Consider the following 15,996-nt stretch of genomic DNA (forward strand, 5'->3'; position numbering starts at 1 on the left):
CTTTTGCCAGATTGGGGAAGTTCTCCTTCATTATTTTTTCAAATACATTTTCAATTTCTCTTCTCCTTCTGACACCCCTATGATTTGGATGTTGGAATGATTAAAGTTGTCCTAGTGGTTCCTAAAGTCTCTCCTCATTTTTTCGAATTCTTGTTTCTTTATTCTGTTCTGGTTGAATGTTTATTTCCTCCTTCTGGTCCAAACCGTTGGTTTGAGTCCCAGTTTCCTTCCCTTCACTGTTGGTTCCCTGTACATTTTCCTTTATTTCATTTTTGATAGCTTTCACTTCTTCCTCTATTTTGCAAACATACTCAACCATTTCTGTGAGCATCCTGATTACCAGTGTTTTGAACTCTGCCTCTGATAAGTTGGCTATTTCTTCATCACTTAGTTCTTTTTCTGGAGTTTTGATCTGCTCTTTCATTTGGGCCTATTTCTTTGTTTTGGTGCATCAGTCTGGATGAATGTTTCTTCTTTAACCCCTGGTTGTCAGACTTCCATACAGTTCGATTTTCTGGCAGTTCTGGTTGTTTTTTGTTTTTAAATTTGTTGTTGTCCTTCTTTTGGTTGTGCAAAAAGGCAAAGTGTATCTACCTAGTGCTCCATCTTGGCTGGAAGTCCTACATTAGTATTTAAAAACTTTACATTTTAGGAAGCTTCTGCCCCTTTGTCTCCTAATCTGAGCTAGCCACCTGTGCTCAGCTGCCACTCCATCACATGGTGGTGGGAGTGAAATTCACTAGCTGTGAGGACCTCAGCTCTGGGAGGTGGGAGGAAGATGGGTCAGAGAACCAAGCTGCTCCCAAATTGGAAGCCCTCACTTTCACTCAGCAGATAGAGATTAGTGGAATAAATGCTTGTGAAAATTAATCTGGTAATTAATCATCCAAGCTCCTTCTTTAAAGCTTATATATTAATTACTCTTCCCTCATCTACTTTCTGTATTTTGCCATGTATAATGCACATTTCCTTGTCCACATTTTTGAGGGAAAAATAAGGATGTGCATTATACATGGGTATAATTATTACATACCATGGGTATAATAATGGATATAATAATCCTGTGTATATGTACATTATACATGGCAAAATATGGTACTTCGGTTTTGCAGCCAGCCAACCCAGACTCCCTTTATCTTCTATTCAGCGTACTTTTAAAAAGTCACCATTCTGCTGAGCATCAGAATCCCCAGTCCTGTATCCAGCTCCTGATTTGAATTTGGCGAGAAGCATTTAATTCCCTTGCACTCCCTTGACTTTACTCTCAGTCTAGCCAAATGTTGGGTGTTTACATATTCGATGTCCTCAGCATTTAAAGCATCAGACACTTAACTGGCTTTTCTGACCTCACCAGAGTCCAGAGAAGTGTCAGGCCCTGTGCTGGACCGGCTCCCTAGTGTTGCCATCCCAAACTGTTGTTTCCAAGGTGGTATCGGGGTGTATGTGGGGGGCAGGGTGGAGTGTAGCCAAGCAGTCAGAGATGGTTTTAAACAACATACTAGTCTCCACGTAGGCATAATGCACATCATCATTTTTCAGGTTTCTAAAAGGTTCTGTTCTATAGGTACCTGCTGCACTTTGTCACCAGGCTTGGCCCCAGCACACTTTTTCTCTGCGGAACACCTGTGAATACCCTCTTTCTTGGCCCTCAGTGGGACTGCTGCACCGGTGGCACCTGGGCTCAGGTCCTTTGGGTGGTCAGCCTTTCAGAAAGCATTCAGGGCCGGGGCTTGTCCGCTGGGATCTAGGGTCACCATCTCATAAATAAAAGGCAAAAATTGTGCTTACTCTAAAGTCCCTCCAAACCATGGCCAGGTTTTTTTCTGTCATTGGGATATTTTAACCCCATGAGTTGAGACATGCAGAATCCTTCCACAAGGTGTTCATGTGACAGGCCATCCTTTCCTATGTATTTAGAACATGGCTACATTTTTTCAGGTACATATAACCAAATACTCTCGGGATACATTAAGAAATTATAAGTAAACTACTTTTATTATAGATGTATGTAAACTTCTTGAATGTTTCTCTTTATTAGTTGCTTCAAAAAATGGAGGTGAACGTATTTTCCTAGTGGTTTTGATACTAATTAGTCATTTTGATATATATTAGTCTTACACTTCTGCTTATTGTGAACTAGTATATAACCAAAACTGCCTTCACCTTGTAATAGCAGAAGCCTTTTAGCCTGTTAAGAATACGTTGTAACTCTGTTTGGGCTCTTCGTAGTGACCAGTGTGTAGGAGCACGGAATTACTGACTTGACCTGATGATTTATTGATGATGATGGTTAACCTCAGTCAATTCACAATTGAAAAAGGTTTATAATAACTTGATAATTGGTGTTAAATGCAATAATCAAGGAGGAGAGAATGAAATGAAGATCAAGAATAGTTAGAAGCATTCAACCTGACCTAATTGACATTTATAGAATATGCACCCCAGAAATACTTAAAAATATGCCTAATTAGTCATACCTGTATATGTGCGGAGGGAGAGAAGTGTAAAAGAATTTTACGACTACTGGCATTGCCTTGAGGATGTTGGGCCGGCGCCGTGACGGAGGGCGATGAGGGCGCTCCCCTGTGCGTGCGTCGGTGTATGTAGTCACGTTTGCCGCCACCAGAAACCACATGCTGTCAGATGACACTTCGTGCCGCGTGCATGGGTTTCAAGCCCTAAGATTTGCATGCAGATATTTTTCTGAGCCAGTACATTAAAACAAAAGGATTTTAATAAAGTTATTATTTGGATACCTTGTCTATTTTAAGTTCCTGAAAATGTCATAAGTACTTGGGAGAGTGTTCTCATACACATATTTTAAGAGAATCATAGCGCATTCCCTGTGTGACGGATCATTTACCCTGTTTTGAATAGCCACCCTCTGCATTCCCCAATAGGCAGAAAGACAGTGAAGAACTGGAGTAAAAGAGGTGAAACCCAGGGAAATGTGTCCCTGTCTATTTGGCTTAATTGAATTAGCATCCTTAATTGGGCCTTCTGCTGCTTGTCTTTGACACTTAACGTGATGAATGCTGCTAGGAACTCCTTAGGAAATTTGGCAGTGGTTTCTCAGCCATTGATGAATCCTGGGGATGTGGGGGTGGCAGCGGAGAAGATTGAGGAGTATGGGAATGGCAGTCAGCAGCCTGGCTCTGCAGCCTGCAGCGGACACTCTTCCTGTTTAGGTGCAAAGGGGGACAGACCTGAGCCATGTGGTGCCTCCTCTTCTACCCTTAGATTCAGGGGGCACAGCTGAGGAGTTTGGGGGGCTTCTCGGGTTTCTTTTACCCCGTGTGCATTTGCTTTTAAAAAGGTAGAAAAATGGACCTGTTGTTCTTCCTAATGTTAGGCAAATGATTTCAGATATTTTACCATTAGCATTTAAGAAAAAGGTCAATTACAGTTTACATTTAATACTGTTTTGTGTTGGTTTCAGGGGGTTAGCATAGCTGTCAGACAGTCACACACTATGCGAAGTGTTCCCCGTGGTGTTTCGAGTACCCACCTGGCCCCACCGACAGTTACGACAGTGCCATTGGCTGCGTTCCCTGTGCTGTGCTGTGCTTTCCTGTGACTCTTTGTAACTACCCATTTGTACTTTCCAGTCCCTTCACCTTTTCCCCAGTTCCCCAACTCCCCTTCCCTCTGGCAGCTGTCAGTCTGTTTTCATAGTGTCTCTGAGTCTGTTTCTGTTTTGTTCGTTCATTTCTTTTGCTCTTTAGGTTCCACAAATATGTGAAATCTTAGGGCATTTGTCTGACAGACTTATTTCACTTAGTATAATAGCCTTATATCCTCTTGACTCATTCATACTGTCCCAAATGGTAAGATTTCTTTTCTTTTCTTTTCTTTTCTTTTTTTTTGTGGCCAAGTAATATTCCCTTGTCTATACAGGGTGGGTAAAAAGGTAGGCTTACAGTTGTGAGGACATGAAACACAGTTTATTACACAGTTTATTCTTGCATTATTTATTAATTATTGTAATATTTTCTATATGAATAACTGTTAACCCACGGTTGCCCCACCCTGTATGTACCACAGCTTTTTTATCTACTCTTCTATTTTATCTACTGGGTGGCTTCCATATCTTGACTACTGTAAGTAAGGCAGCAATGAACATAGGGGTCCCCATACTCTTTCAAGTTAGTATTTTGGGTTTCTTTGGATATATATTCAGAAGTGGAATGGCTGGGTCCATAAGGCAGTTCCATTTTTAATTTTTTGAGGAAACTCCATACTGTTTTCCATAGTGGCTACACCAGTCTGCATTCCCACCAACATTGCAACAGGGTCCTCTTTTCTGCACATCCTCACCAGCACTTGTGGTTTGTTGATTTATTGAGGATGGCCATTCTGACCGGTGTGAGGTGGTATCTCATTGTGGTTTTAATTTGCATCTCTCTGATGATTAGTGACATTGAGCATCTTTTCACGTGTCTATTGACTATCTGTGTGTCCTCTTTGGAGAAGTGTCTGTTTAGGTTCACTGCCCATTTTTAAATAGGATTATTTTTTGCTCTTGAGTTCTTTATAAATTTTGGATAATAACCCCTTATTGGATGTACCATTGTCTAATATTTCCTCCTGTTCAGTAGGCTGTCTTTTTGTTGTTGTTGTCGACGGTTTCCTTGGCGGTGCAAAAATTTTTTACTTTGGTATAGTCCCATTTACTTTTTTATTTTGTTTTTCTTGCCCGGGGAGATATATCAGAAAAAATATTACTAAGGGAAATGTCAGAGGTTTTGCTGCCTGGGTTTTCTTCTAGGACGTCTACAGTTTTGAGTCTTACATTTAAGTCTTTAATCCATTTTAAGTATATTCTTGTATGTGGTGTAACAAGGTGGATAATGACAGTCTATTCAATGAACAGTATTGGGGACATTGGATATATATATATGCAAAAAAAAAAAAAAAACATTAGCAATTTAATATAAGAGGAAAGCCAGAAGGCTGGACTCCCAACTCCCGGAGAATTGCATCTTGCTGTCTTGCTGAGGCCGGGAGGTCCTCTGCAGCCAACAGGGCAGGGCTGTTAGAGATGTGAATTCCGACATGGAGTGGGAAAATTAACCAGGAAGCCAAAACACATAATGCAGTGCAGAGCTGCTCCAGGTTTATTCCTAGATGTGGGCCACAGAGTCGCCTGAGGTCATTATTTCTAATTCAGGTTTCTGGGCCCAGCCCCAGTGCTGCCAGGACCTAAACTCAGGGGTGGAGCCCAGGTATCTAGTTTGAGAACTCATGGGAAAGCCATCTGAGATGGAGATTCAACCATGCTATCTTCGTAGAAAGTCTCAACTACCCTTATTTCAAAACCACGTTAAAAAATAGCCACTCTTCACTAAGCATTGCCATTGATAGACACAATCTTTTTTCTTTAACCTTTCAAGTACATGAGCAACGTGGACTCCTGGTGCAAAGCCTGCGGTGAGGTGGACCTCCCGTCGGAGCTGCAGGATCTCGAAGACGCCATTCATCACCACCAGGGAATATACGAGCACATCACCCTGGCTTATTCCGAGGTGAGCGGTCAGTTCAACTTCAGCTGCCAAAGCGGCAGTATTTTTGTGTCACAGCACAAGAGCTAGAAACAAATGGAAATTTTGGCTAGCCTAGAAAAACACTTCTGATTTTTTAGTGGAAACTACTGTTTCATTGTACCTTTTGAACTTGAGTAGGGGGTGAAAGCTAGTGAGGAAAAAAGGATGGAGGGCCGCGAGCAAAGGTCTCATGGCCCCGCCACATTTGTGGATTTCCTTCAGAGGGCTTAGATTCTCATCTGCTGACGTAAATGAATGTCCAAGCTTCTTGTCTACACGTATTTAGGAAATACACATTTGCATGCTATCCAGTCTAGCCAAACTCCATTTAACCCTCCTGAATGGAACTTTCCGGAAAAGAGGCAAACCCAATGCAGTTTCGTGTTCTGGACTGTAAAGCACAAATTGTTTTCTTCCAAGTACATAAAGCTTCTTGCTGTTTTAGAAATCTGTGTTGGTGTTTTCTTTATTGTTTTAGGGTGAATTATTTATTATAATTACTCTGCTCTGTTTTCTGCCACCTTCCTCCATGCCAGGCTTTGTTGTAAGGACTTTATATAATCACTTATTTAATGCTCCCAACTCTGGGGCTTGCGGTATTATTAACTCCACTGTTACAAAGGGGGAACCTGAGGTACAGCAATGAGATGGCTTGTACCAGGTCAAAAGCTCTAGGAGGTGGAGCCAGAATGGGAGCCCAGGCAGGCCGGCTTCATGTTCTCAGCTGCCTTGGTGTCATATCACATGCTAGGCACAGTGATGATGACAACTGCAGAAAGGTCGAGGCGTGTCACTCTCGGTCACTCTTGATTATCTGGACCTTCAGGCCAGCCTGCCTTCATGACATGGGTTAATTCCTGGAGGTGAGTGGGAGTGGGTAGGAATTCCGTGCGTGCTTGCTTTTCCCAGGGCTTTCTCCATTCTCCTTTAATAACGAGCCTCTGTAATACTGTGTGTGCTAGTGGGAAAGGTTAGTGGGAGGCTTATGAGGTTAGTGAGAAAGGTTAGTGAGAAAATGTTTCTGGCCCACTGGCAGAAGGCTGGGCACAGAGTAGATGTTTAGTAAATGTTCAAATACAAATCTTGCCTGATGTGAAAGTTATGGGGCAGAGACTGGCCGTTTGCTTTTTAGTCTGGTGCTTCCTGCTTCCCCAAGCTGCTGTCCTTACCTGACCCCTGAGTGCCCAAGGGGGGACTAAAGATGTCTGATGCTTTGGAATGTGGTCAGACCTCCTCCCATGGGAGCTGATATCTACATGTTTGTTTCTATCGCCACTTTTTTGCCTGACAAGATCCCTTTATCTTTTTTAGCACTATTTTATATTGTCCGTGGAATTAAAAAACAGGCACCTCTGACCTTTGCTTCTGAATTTTGCATCCAGTGTTTATTAACTAGTTTGATTATCTAGTTTAATGGGAACTACATAAGTAAGTGATAGCTAGCCTTTTTTATAGTAAATATGAAATTTGGACAGATCTGTAATTTTGTATTACACTGATTCATGGAGATTGTGAGTTCCAAAAGCATTAAGTTCCCGAGTGTACCATCTCTGTGCATTGTCTAATTTCGACCTGTGATTCAGAAAGTGAATGACCCTGTTACCCATGGGGTAAGGAGGCCTGCGCTCATCTGCCTATGGAGGAAGCCCCAGGATCTGCTCTCTGGTTGCAGTTGCAGGTTGCAGACCACTGAGGGGTTGAGGAGCTCACAAGGGGGTTGGCAGGACCTGGGCTGCCTCCATTGCCTGCGTGACTTGCCCAGAGTCAGTGAGACCTGACCAGCTCTGGTCCAGCTGGCCGTTTCAGTCTGCCTGTTGCCCTGGGTACTTCTAGCAAGGTGCAGAATTTTCTTACTGTTACAGCTGCATTCTATGAAAACGGGGCATCTTGACATGGAAACTTATATTTACGTGTGGCGCAGACTCATTAGATTTTAAATTGGTACTCATAATTTGATGGCAGGTAGACAGCTTCCCAGACTTCAGCCACAATTTTTAGTCCTTGGGCGACTGTAATTTGAACCAGATGAATGGGAAAGACTTTCGGTAGAACAGAGTGAATTTTTATTTTCCTTTTAAACTATTTAAATTTTGAAATGGTTTCAGGCTATGGAAGCGTTAGAACAGAAGCGTTCCCATACTCCCTTGACCCAGATTGCCCACTTTTTAAGATTTCACATTTGCTTCACTCTCTCCCTCCTTCCTGTCTCTCCAGTCAGCACATCAACACTGATGCCCCACAGCCGTCCTGCCTCTAGGCCCGTTCATAGTTCCCACTCTTCCAAATGTGGCTCTGTCTTTCTCTTTCCTGGCCCTGGATGGCACCCAGCAGCCTGCATTACCGTGGTGGACATGTCTCCTGCCCCGTGTCACTTTCTTTAGAATTGTTCTGCCTCATGTCTTTGACAGTCTTAAGAGAACACAGGCCTTTCATTCTGTATGTAGGATGACCCCCAGTCACCATCCCCATTCAGTTTTCCTTACAGGCAGACTGGGGTGTCACAGCAGAGTCTTGGGAAGCAGACCCATCCTGTCACTGGTGATGTTCACCTTGACCTCTTAATAAGGTTGGGATCTGCAATGGCAAATCACCATTGAAAAAGTTGTCTTTGATGAGCATACTGTGAAGGGCTGTACTGATAGAACAGTACTTGTTCCTCATCAGACTTCTCCCTGTGGCCTTAGCATCCACTGGCAAGTCCTGCCCATGTCAGTTGTCATGACGACAGCTGTCTGATCCGTAATTTCCATCATTTCTTCTGGGTTTACTAGGTGGCCTTTTCTACCATAAGGAGGAGCTTTCTTTTCTTACTTATTTATTCACTCATTCATTCTATTTCAGTATGGATTTACAAAAATCTTTTTATATTCAACAGGTTATAATCTAATACTCTGCATCGATGCCTAAATTATCCACATTTGGCCAACAGGAGCCCCTTTTTGTGTTTTTTTTTTTCTAAATATATATTCTTCTCATTTGAGCATTACTTTCTAGCATAACAGGATGTTGCCAGACTCTTCTGGCCCTTTCCCTGCCTCATCCCTGGAATCAACCATCTCAGCAAGAAGTTGCAGTTCCATGTGCTATAGTGTGGTGTTCAGAAACTTAGGGTCTGGGTGCTTGCGAGGGCTTATTTGCTCGGGGGGTGTCTGTACTGCTCGGTCCTCCGACAGAGTCAGGAGATACATATGTTGATGTCTGTCCTTCCTTCCTTCCTTCCTTCCTTCCTTCCTTCCTTCCTTCCTTCCATCCATCCACCCACCCATCCACATCCATCTACAACAATCTGTGTCTATCTCTATTTTAAAGCTGGTGCTTCCATTTATGATTTAATACCTCCGGGTTCTTCCCAGCTTTTCCCATTCTGTTTATACATTTCTTCTCAGATGCAACACGACTGGCTCCCTTTACCCTCAGTATATTCACTCATTTGTTTAGTGTATTTGCTCACTCTCCCAACCTTTCTATCTGGCCTCTCTGAGTGACACCCCCCCCCCACCACCACTTCCTTAGAAAGCCTGGCACCCCCACCCCTCACTGCCTCAGAAGACTCTGGCACCATTTTCTCCAGGCCAGGAAAGGAGGGGAAGAAAGATGGAAGGGAAGGTCTACTCGTGGTTTTTAAGTGATTTTTTTTTCTGTCCTAAATCAGGGGTTTTCTAACTAGGATGTGCTGGTTAGAAGTGCAGCTTCTCATGTTCCGCCCCACCCACACCCAGCCAGTGAATCTCCATTTCCAGTGGGTTTCCCTCAGTGAGTCAGTGGCTGACACCGATGCTTCGCAGACAACACACCAAGACACATGCCTTCCCCTGTGCTGCAGGGTTGTGGGCGCCTCAGGGGACACCCATCCCACAGAAATGTCACTGTGCCCCTGCTGTGGTTGCAGGGTCATTTATGAGTAGGAATTTTATAGGCAAGGCTTGCTCTTCCTTTTTCTCTTCCCTCCTCCCTCCATCCCACAATTTTTCTCTTTAAACAGTGCCTATAGTTTCCAGGCTCTGATGATACAAGTTCGCAGTGGGAAACCTTCCCACCACTTTTTTCCAAGACCCAAACACCTGCTTTTCTGTGTTTTAATTAGACCTGCCCCATGTTGTTCCTGTTTGTCTTTTAGCAACAGGCACGTACCTGTGCCTCGTAAACATTCGCTTGCTTCAGCTTGCCGGGGTAGGGGTCATGGGGTCTGATGCAGTTGATACAGGACAGTTAAGAAATATGGACATCCGGGATAAGCTGTAGTTGTAGACACAGCAGCAGAGTGGTTATTTTCAACATTTTAAGTAAGCAAACTCATCAACTACTTTTTCAACAAACTAAATTCATGCAGATGATGTTATCTCAGCATGCCCATGCCGACCTGTAACCCTGAACACCAAGGGTTTGAACTGCGAGGTGAGACTGTGTATATGCCGAGTCCAGGCCCCTGCGGGCGGCATTTCTTGGAGGAGAAAGGTGAAGTTCCACGTGGGCTCTGGCCCGCACCCATCCAGTGAGACTCCAGGGTTTAGTTTCTGCGTCAGTTTTTTCTGGATTTAACAAATGTGCTAACTTACTGCACACTCCAGCAGGGCCTTGTGGAAGCGACTGATCTGCCTGCAAAGCTGGTCAACCTCCTTTTATAAGACACTGGATAAATGGGTGATGGCGTGATTTGTGTTATTAGCATGGGAGAAAAACAAATAATAAAATGAGTCATCTGGGTAGTGAATGTACTAAAATAATGCACCTGTGATGTGTGGAAGCTCGTCTACAGAGCAACGTCTATGAAGCGCTTGTTACAAAGCCTCATTAAGTGTTGCAGCTTTAAGGAGATGCTCAGGTGCTGGAGTCGACGTTTGGCATAGCATCAGAGCTGACAGGCCACACAGCAGTCTCTCTCCCTCCCCCAGGACTCACCCTGAGGCCTTGCAAGGGCTTGAAATACAGGAGGAAAAAGGTCAAGCCAAAGTGGAATCTACAGAACACACGTGTGCTCTGCGTACATCTGACTTAACTACCCCAGCAGTTTCTGGTTTTGGTCTTGTTTTGGTTTTTCCTTTCTGATAGTCTCAGAGGTGTCAGAATCAAACAGAATTAGATTGACCTGGTTTTGAATAAGAAACCCAATACCTGAAAAAAAAAATAGGCTAGACCTCCACAAGGTGATTTCTAAGACCTTTGCCTAGGGAAAGAACCACCTTGGAGGGGAACCCAAAGCTCTGAAGGCAAGGATGCTGCCTCTCCACTCACACGGGGGCCTCAATGAGGCATGGAGGAGTATGGAAACAGTCGGGGACTTTGTGGCCTGTGTTATTGTTAGGAGCTCTTCGGTGCAGCCCCGTTAAGACGGGTTTAACCTCCTTCCTTGTAAGACAAAGTGTTCACTTGTTCGGCTGAGGAGTGTCTCTCGTAGCTACAAAATAAGCTGGGTACTCACGTGCTGACATCTTTACCACTCTTTCCTGCTTTGCTAAAACCTTTTTTTTTAAAGAACAATTACATAAGAGTCAGAAAGCATAGTGGTGGCTGCGAAACCATTTCCAGGCTTAGCCTGGAGGTGCATCCTCTGCAGGCCAGAGCGAGCCATGTCGTGCAAAAAACCAAAACGGGCATTGGTTCGACTGAGCGCACATAGAAGGATCACAGTTCCTTTACGACAGGCCAAGTCTCGTCATTTCTAACCGTGCCTTTATGTATTTTGTGGATCTCGCTCACCTGGGTTCTGTTTCTGGAAGAACATTTCCTAGCACTTTTAGATCTGCAACACCACGTTTCGACCTAATCGATGTATCATGGGCCTTAGTTGGTCTTTGGGTGGTGGTTTTTGCACCGTTAAGCAATCATCTCCAAGTACCGTTTTCTTAGCTCGGAGCAGCATGCTTGCTTTGTGCGAGCGAAGAATGCTCCCGCCAGAGACTCCACCGCGATCTGGATCAGTGGGAAATGCAGCGTTCCAGGTTCCAGAGATGAGAAGGGGCAGGCCTCTGTGTGGGCCGGCGGGTGCTTTTAGGCCAATGTACAGGAATTCAGGCCACCAGTCTCATGTGTGGTTGTGATCAGAAGTTCCTTCTTAAATGTTAGGAGCAAACATACCTTTGATATGGTAGCCTTTGAAACTGTAATCACTTTCTTTTTAGTTAGTTCTTCCATTTTTTTCTTAACTCATTTAGGTATTTGAGCATATTAATTCATATATTTATAAAATGTTAACCTTTGTAAAATGTCACTTCCCTGACCATTCAAGGCCCCAAGTACTGTATTCCAAGAAAAACAAAGAGCAAACTTGAAAAAATGAGTCACTTTGATCTGTTCAAAAATTACAGAAGGTTAAGTCCTGGTTTTGGATACTAAAGGTTGATTTTCTTTCTTGCAGCTAGTTGTCCCACACAGCCTTTGGGGCAGGGATTGGCTGCCTGAAAGCTAGGTGCACTTTTTAGACAACACGTATGACTTAAGCAGATTAATTCACGTGGTTCCATAGCAAAGAAATCAAAACTTCGTCACATACCATAAACTTATATGTTTTATTTGTTTTGGCACTTAACTTGTATATAAATATTTTGGGCCACTACGTACTTTTCAATCTCTTCCTTCAGTAATTTTTTTCTGGTTATTCTATACCATTTAAAAATCTCTTTCTATAAAGTAGAACAGTGGTCTTCATAAAATTCTAGCATATTTTTCCCTACATAATACGACCGTACTTACAAAGATATTTTGCTAAAACGTACTAAAATGTGTATGATATCCTTTATGTGTTGGAATAATACCTTTTATTCAAGTTGACAAACCTATGAAAGCTACCCTGAAATAAGATGGAATTAAATGAAAGGTTTTTCGAGAAATGCAGTATCTGCGCATGCCTCTGGAGATGCGCGCTGCCTGGTCTTCGTGGGTGCAAACGTGTTTTCCCGCCCAGACTCTCTCCTGCCATTTCTGCGGCATCTCTACTGCTAAGTGGCAGTACCAGCAGTGGCACCCACAGAGACACTCTAATCCCTGCTTAGGGGCTCCCTGAAGGCAAAGCTTTGCTTAAAGCAGTGTCTTATGTTCAGGTATTTGTGATTCTGCACTCTGCCATCCTCACCACCCCTCCACCAGGAGCAAGCGTGGTGTTCCAAACCCGGGAATAGTGTCTGCTCCCCAGTTGGTGCAGAAACATCAGAGACATTATTCCATAATCACTGGGATATTCTTGCTCAGGTTACTCTTTCCTTCTCAGCAGTCGAATATGAATGGTGTCACACAGATGTCTTTGGAGACGTGGTGAGGGCTTGGAACCTGTTTGTCATCTCGTGTTGCTGGTTTAAGATCCAAAACAGTGGCTTAGTGTAGAGATTTGCTTTCTGCTCGTGTAGAGGCCCCAAGACTGGCATTTGGGGTTGGCGCAGTGGCTCTGTTGGTATGAGGATCTCTGGATCCTTTTGACTTTTTGTTGCCTCTTCTACCTAGCAGGCTACCATCCTTAAGGTTACCACAAGGTCATGGATAGCTACTGAGAGTCCAACCATCTGCGCCAAGGTTTTGGCCTGAGCGGGGAGAAAGAGGCAAGGGGGAGTGAGCATGCTCAGCCTCCTATTCCATTTTTCTGGAAGTTGCATTCAACAGGTTTTAGTTCTGCACATGGGCCACTTCTGTTTGTAAGCAACGCTGGGGAATATAGTTGGACCCCGGCGGTGCTGCTGCTCCGGACTGGAGCGGTTTGGCTACTGAGGAGCAGCAAGTGCGTTTGCGGAGGCAGCTATCGGTCTCTGCCACACCTTCTGATCTCTGTCCCTGTGACACATGTTCACCAAGTCACGCTCTGGTGTACATTTCCTGCTTACATGTCCTACACGGACTACGTAGAGGAAATACTCATAAGGAGTCTTTTCGAGGCTCTGTAATATGTGAAATGTGTGAGTCGGAACACTGGTTCTCAGCCCTGAGAGATGCTGCGGCCCTTTGTCTAACAGAAATGTTATGGTGCCTGCTGAAATGGAATGCATGGGTGATTACCTTTGCATAAAGTTTGTATGTTGTTGTATGTAAAGTTTGTTTGTATATATATACATGTATATATATATATATATACATGTATATATATATATGACATATATGCTACAGTGTAAATTAGAGACCAAGGAAACGTGACTTACGATAAAATGTGTTTTAGTCTATAAAAGCTTTTGCACAATGGAAGAGAGAAAAGTAGATATTCAGGTGCTGGGCATATATACACAACTGTTGTGAGAGTGGCAGCTACACATGCAGATTGGACGCGAGTTAGACTTGTTGACTCAAATACCGACACTGGTATTACCGTGCTGATACTTTGAAGTAGTAAGCAACTCCTGTAAAAAGAAAACCAGCACTGCCTGCTTGGTGAACACGGTAGATGTATTCCCAGAAAAAATCAGTGTATGTTAGAGTAGGTAAGAAAAAGGAAAAAAAAAGAACTTAATGTTTATATGTTAAATAGGCCTTAGCTCAGGAAATTACCAAAGGCAGGACAGTCTTCATCATTTTAAAGTAATATCCTGCTTCTCTGAATCCGTCACAGTAATTCTGTGCCCTGCCCCCCAAATCACTCATTGTGCCTGCTCTTCTTCCAGCTACTTTGTCAGAAACGCCCATGCAAATTCCAGTGACTTCTGGGGTATCCCTGCCTTAGAAGACTTACATTTCCAGTTTTGTTTTTACGTGTGCCTGGCCCTAACTCAGTGGTGTGTTTGGTTCTCTTTTTTTTTTTTTTTTTTTTTTTTTTTGCCTCTTCTCTTTCGTTATATCAGCTTGGCTTGTTTCCACTTAAGTTTTGCCATTTTGATGTATTAGATCAGTTTTAATCTATGAAGAGCAGCCTTTATAAGCAACAGGCAGCACCTCCAACAAAGCTCTCTGGATCAGGTGTGGGGAAAAAATGTTACATTCCAGCAGGACAGCGTTGTAAGAGGATTAAAGGAAGAGATTAGGAAATTCCTCAGGCTTCTCACTGGCCTCCCCATCTCAGTTGCTAGAGGCTTCCTGTGTTCACCCATCCCATTCACCCCTCCCCCACCCCTCTCTGAGCCGAGGGCTTACTGCTGAGTCCTGTCTGTGCACGAGGCCCCTGTGTGCTCCTCCCTTCGGTGGGACCCCAGAGGGTTTGCAGATTGGCGGGGAGCTCCAAGGCTGTGTCACAGAGGCCTTACTCTAAGGAGCCCGCCCAACCACACAGCCCCGTTACTTGACGTGTGTTCTTTGTTGGCTGGTCGGACATGTTTTCTCTGCCACTTCTGGCTTCATCATTCCTAAGTCTAAGAACCTCTTTAAAATAAAAAATACGTAATGCTTTTCTTTCCATATCCCATCCTCATCTTTTCTTTAGTTAGGCTGAGTGCTGTTCATTTAATTGTATTTTGATAGTCAACTGCCATAATAATAGCACTGAAGTCTTTTTCAAAAGCAGACATTTTAATTAACATTACTTTTTAAAGTTGATAAAGCAAATAAAGTGGCACCTTAAAATTTTCTTTTTGTTTTTTGAAGTAAAATTGCTGTCCAACCACGTCAGAAAGTTTACATACATATTCCTTGCTTGGTGCTAAATGATTATTTTTTTCAATGAGGTTTCAAGATTCAATGTTAAAATTTCACTCCACTGTGATTGTTTTTTTCTAACAATATCTCAAGAGAAAATTGTTACTTTCAAATTTCAATTTGAGGATGTCGCACAATGCAGTTTTATGTCCGCTGACTTACATTACTTAAGGCAAAAGGTCGTGTTTATTCATTATGACTGGCATTTACTACAGTGTTTTCTGATAGTGAGTGTTCCTTTAACTCAGTGTTTCACCACCTGTGGTTTTGCGGTGTCATCGGATCGCTGATGGATTTGTTCTAAATATTTTTTTGTTCTTTACAAAATATGCCTTTGCGTAAAACTATGGCTTATGTTTGTGTGTGAGTGTGTGCACACATGTCCGAGGACAGAACCTGCAGCATGGCCTGGGCAGAGCGGCAGACCTTGAGGGATCGCTCGTTTTTAATCGTGTGTCTGTTCTGCGGGCAGGTGAGCCAGGATGGGAAGTCGCTCCTGGATAAGCTCCAGAGGCCCTTGACCCCCGGCAGCTCCGATTCCCTGACAGCCTCTGCCAACTACTCCAAGGCCGTGCACCACGTCCTCGATGTCATCCACGAGGTGCTGCACCACCAGCGGCAGCTCGAGAACATCTGGCAGCACCGCAAGGTGCGGCTCCACCAGAGGCTGCAGCTGTGCGTGTTCCAGCAGGACGTCCAGCAGGTCAGTTGGTGCGCCGCTGTTCCCCTAGGGAACGAGCGTGCTGAAGTGAGAGTTTAGGTGAGTGGGTCTCACGCTGGGCTTGTCTGCGCTGATGCAGTGAGTGGGAGATAATGATGGGAGGACACAAAGTGCACAGTCACACACACGCAGCTCCTGAGACCGCCTGCTCAGCCTGTTTTTGGCCACTAATTACCTTGTATGCACGAAACA

The 15,996-nt window shown here is 43.9% G+C and overlaps 1 protein-coding gene across 6 annotated transcripts in view; it reads left to right on the forward strand.

The window, feature by feature from the left end:
- The window catches only part of TRIO (trio Rho guanine nucleotide exchange factor), a 322,397-nt gene that overhangs the window by 139,854 nt on the left and 166,547 nt on the right, over positions 1–15,996 (forward strand). For all 6 annotated transcript variants that reach the window (XM_053913973.2, XM_053913947.2, XM_053913953.2 and 3 more), the window contains exons 8-9: positions 5,394–5,525; positions 15,556–15,786. In XM_053913973.2, coding sequence (XP_053769948.1) covers positions 5,394–5,525; positions 15,556–15,786 — 363 coding nt within the window. The remainder of the gene's footprint in view (positions 1–5,393; positions 5,526–15,555; positions 15,787–15,996) is intronic.

The sequence above is a fragment of the Desmodus rotundus genome, chromosome 1 (assembly GCF_022682495.2).
Source record: "Desmodus rotundus isolate HL8 chromosome 1, HLdesRot8A.1, whole genome shotgun sequence".
Taxonomy (NCBI): domain Eukaryota; kingdom Metazoa; phylum Chordata; class Mammalia; order Chiroptera; family Phyllostomidae; genus Desmodus; species Desmodus rotundus.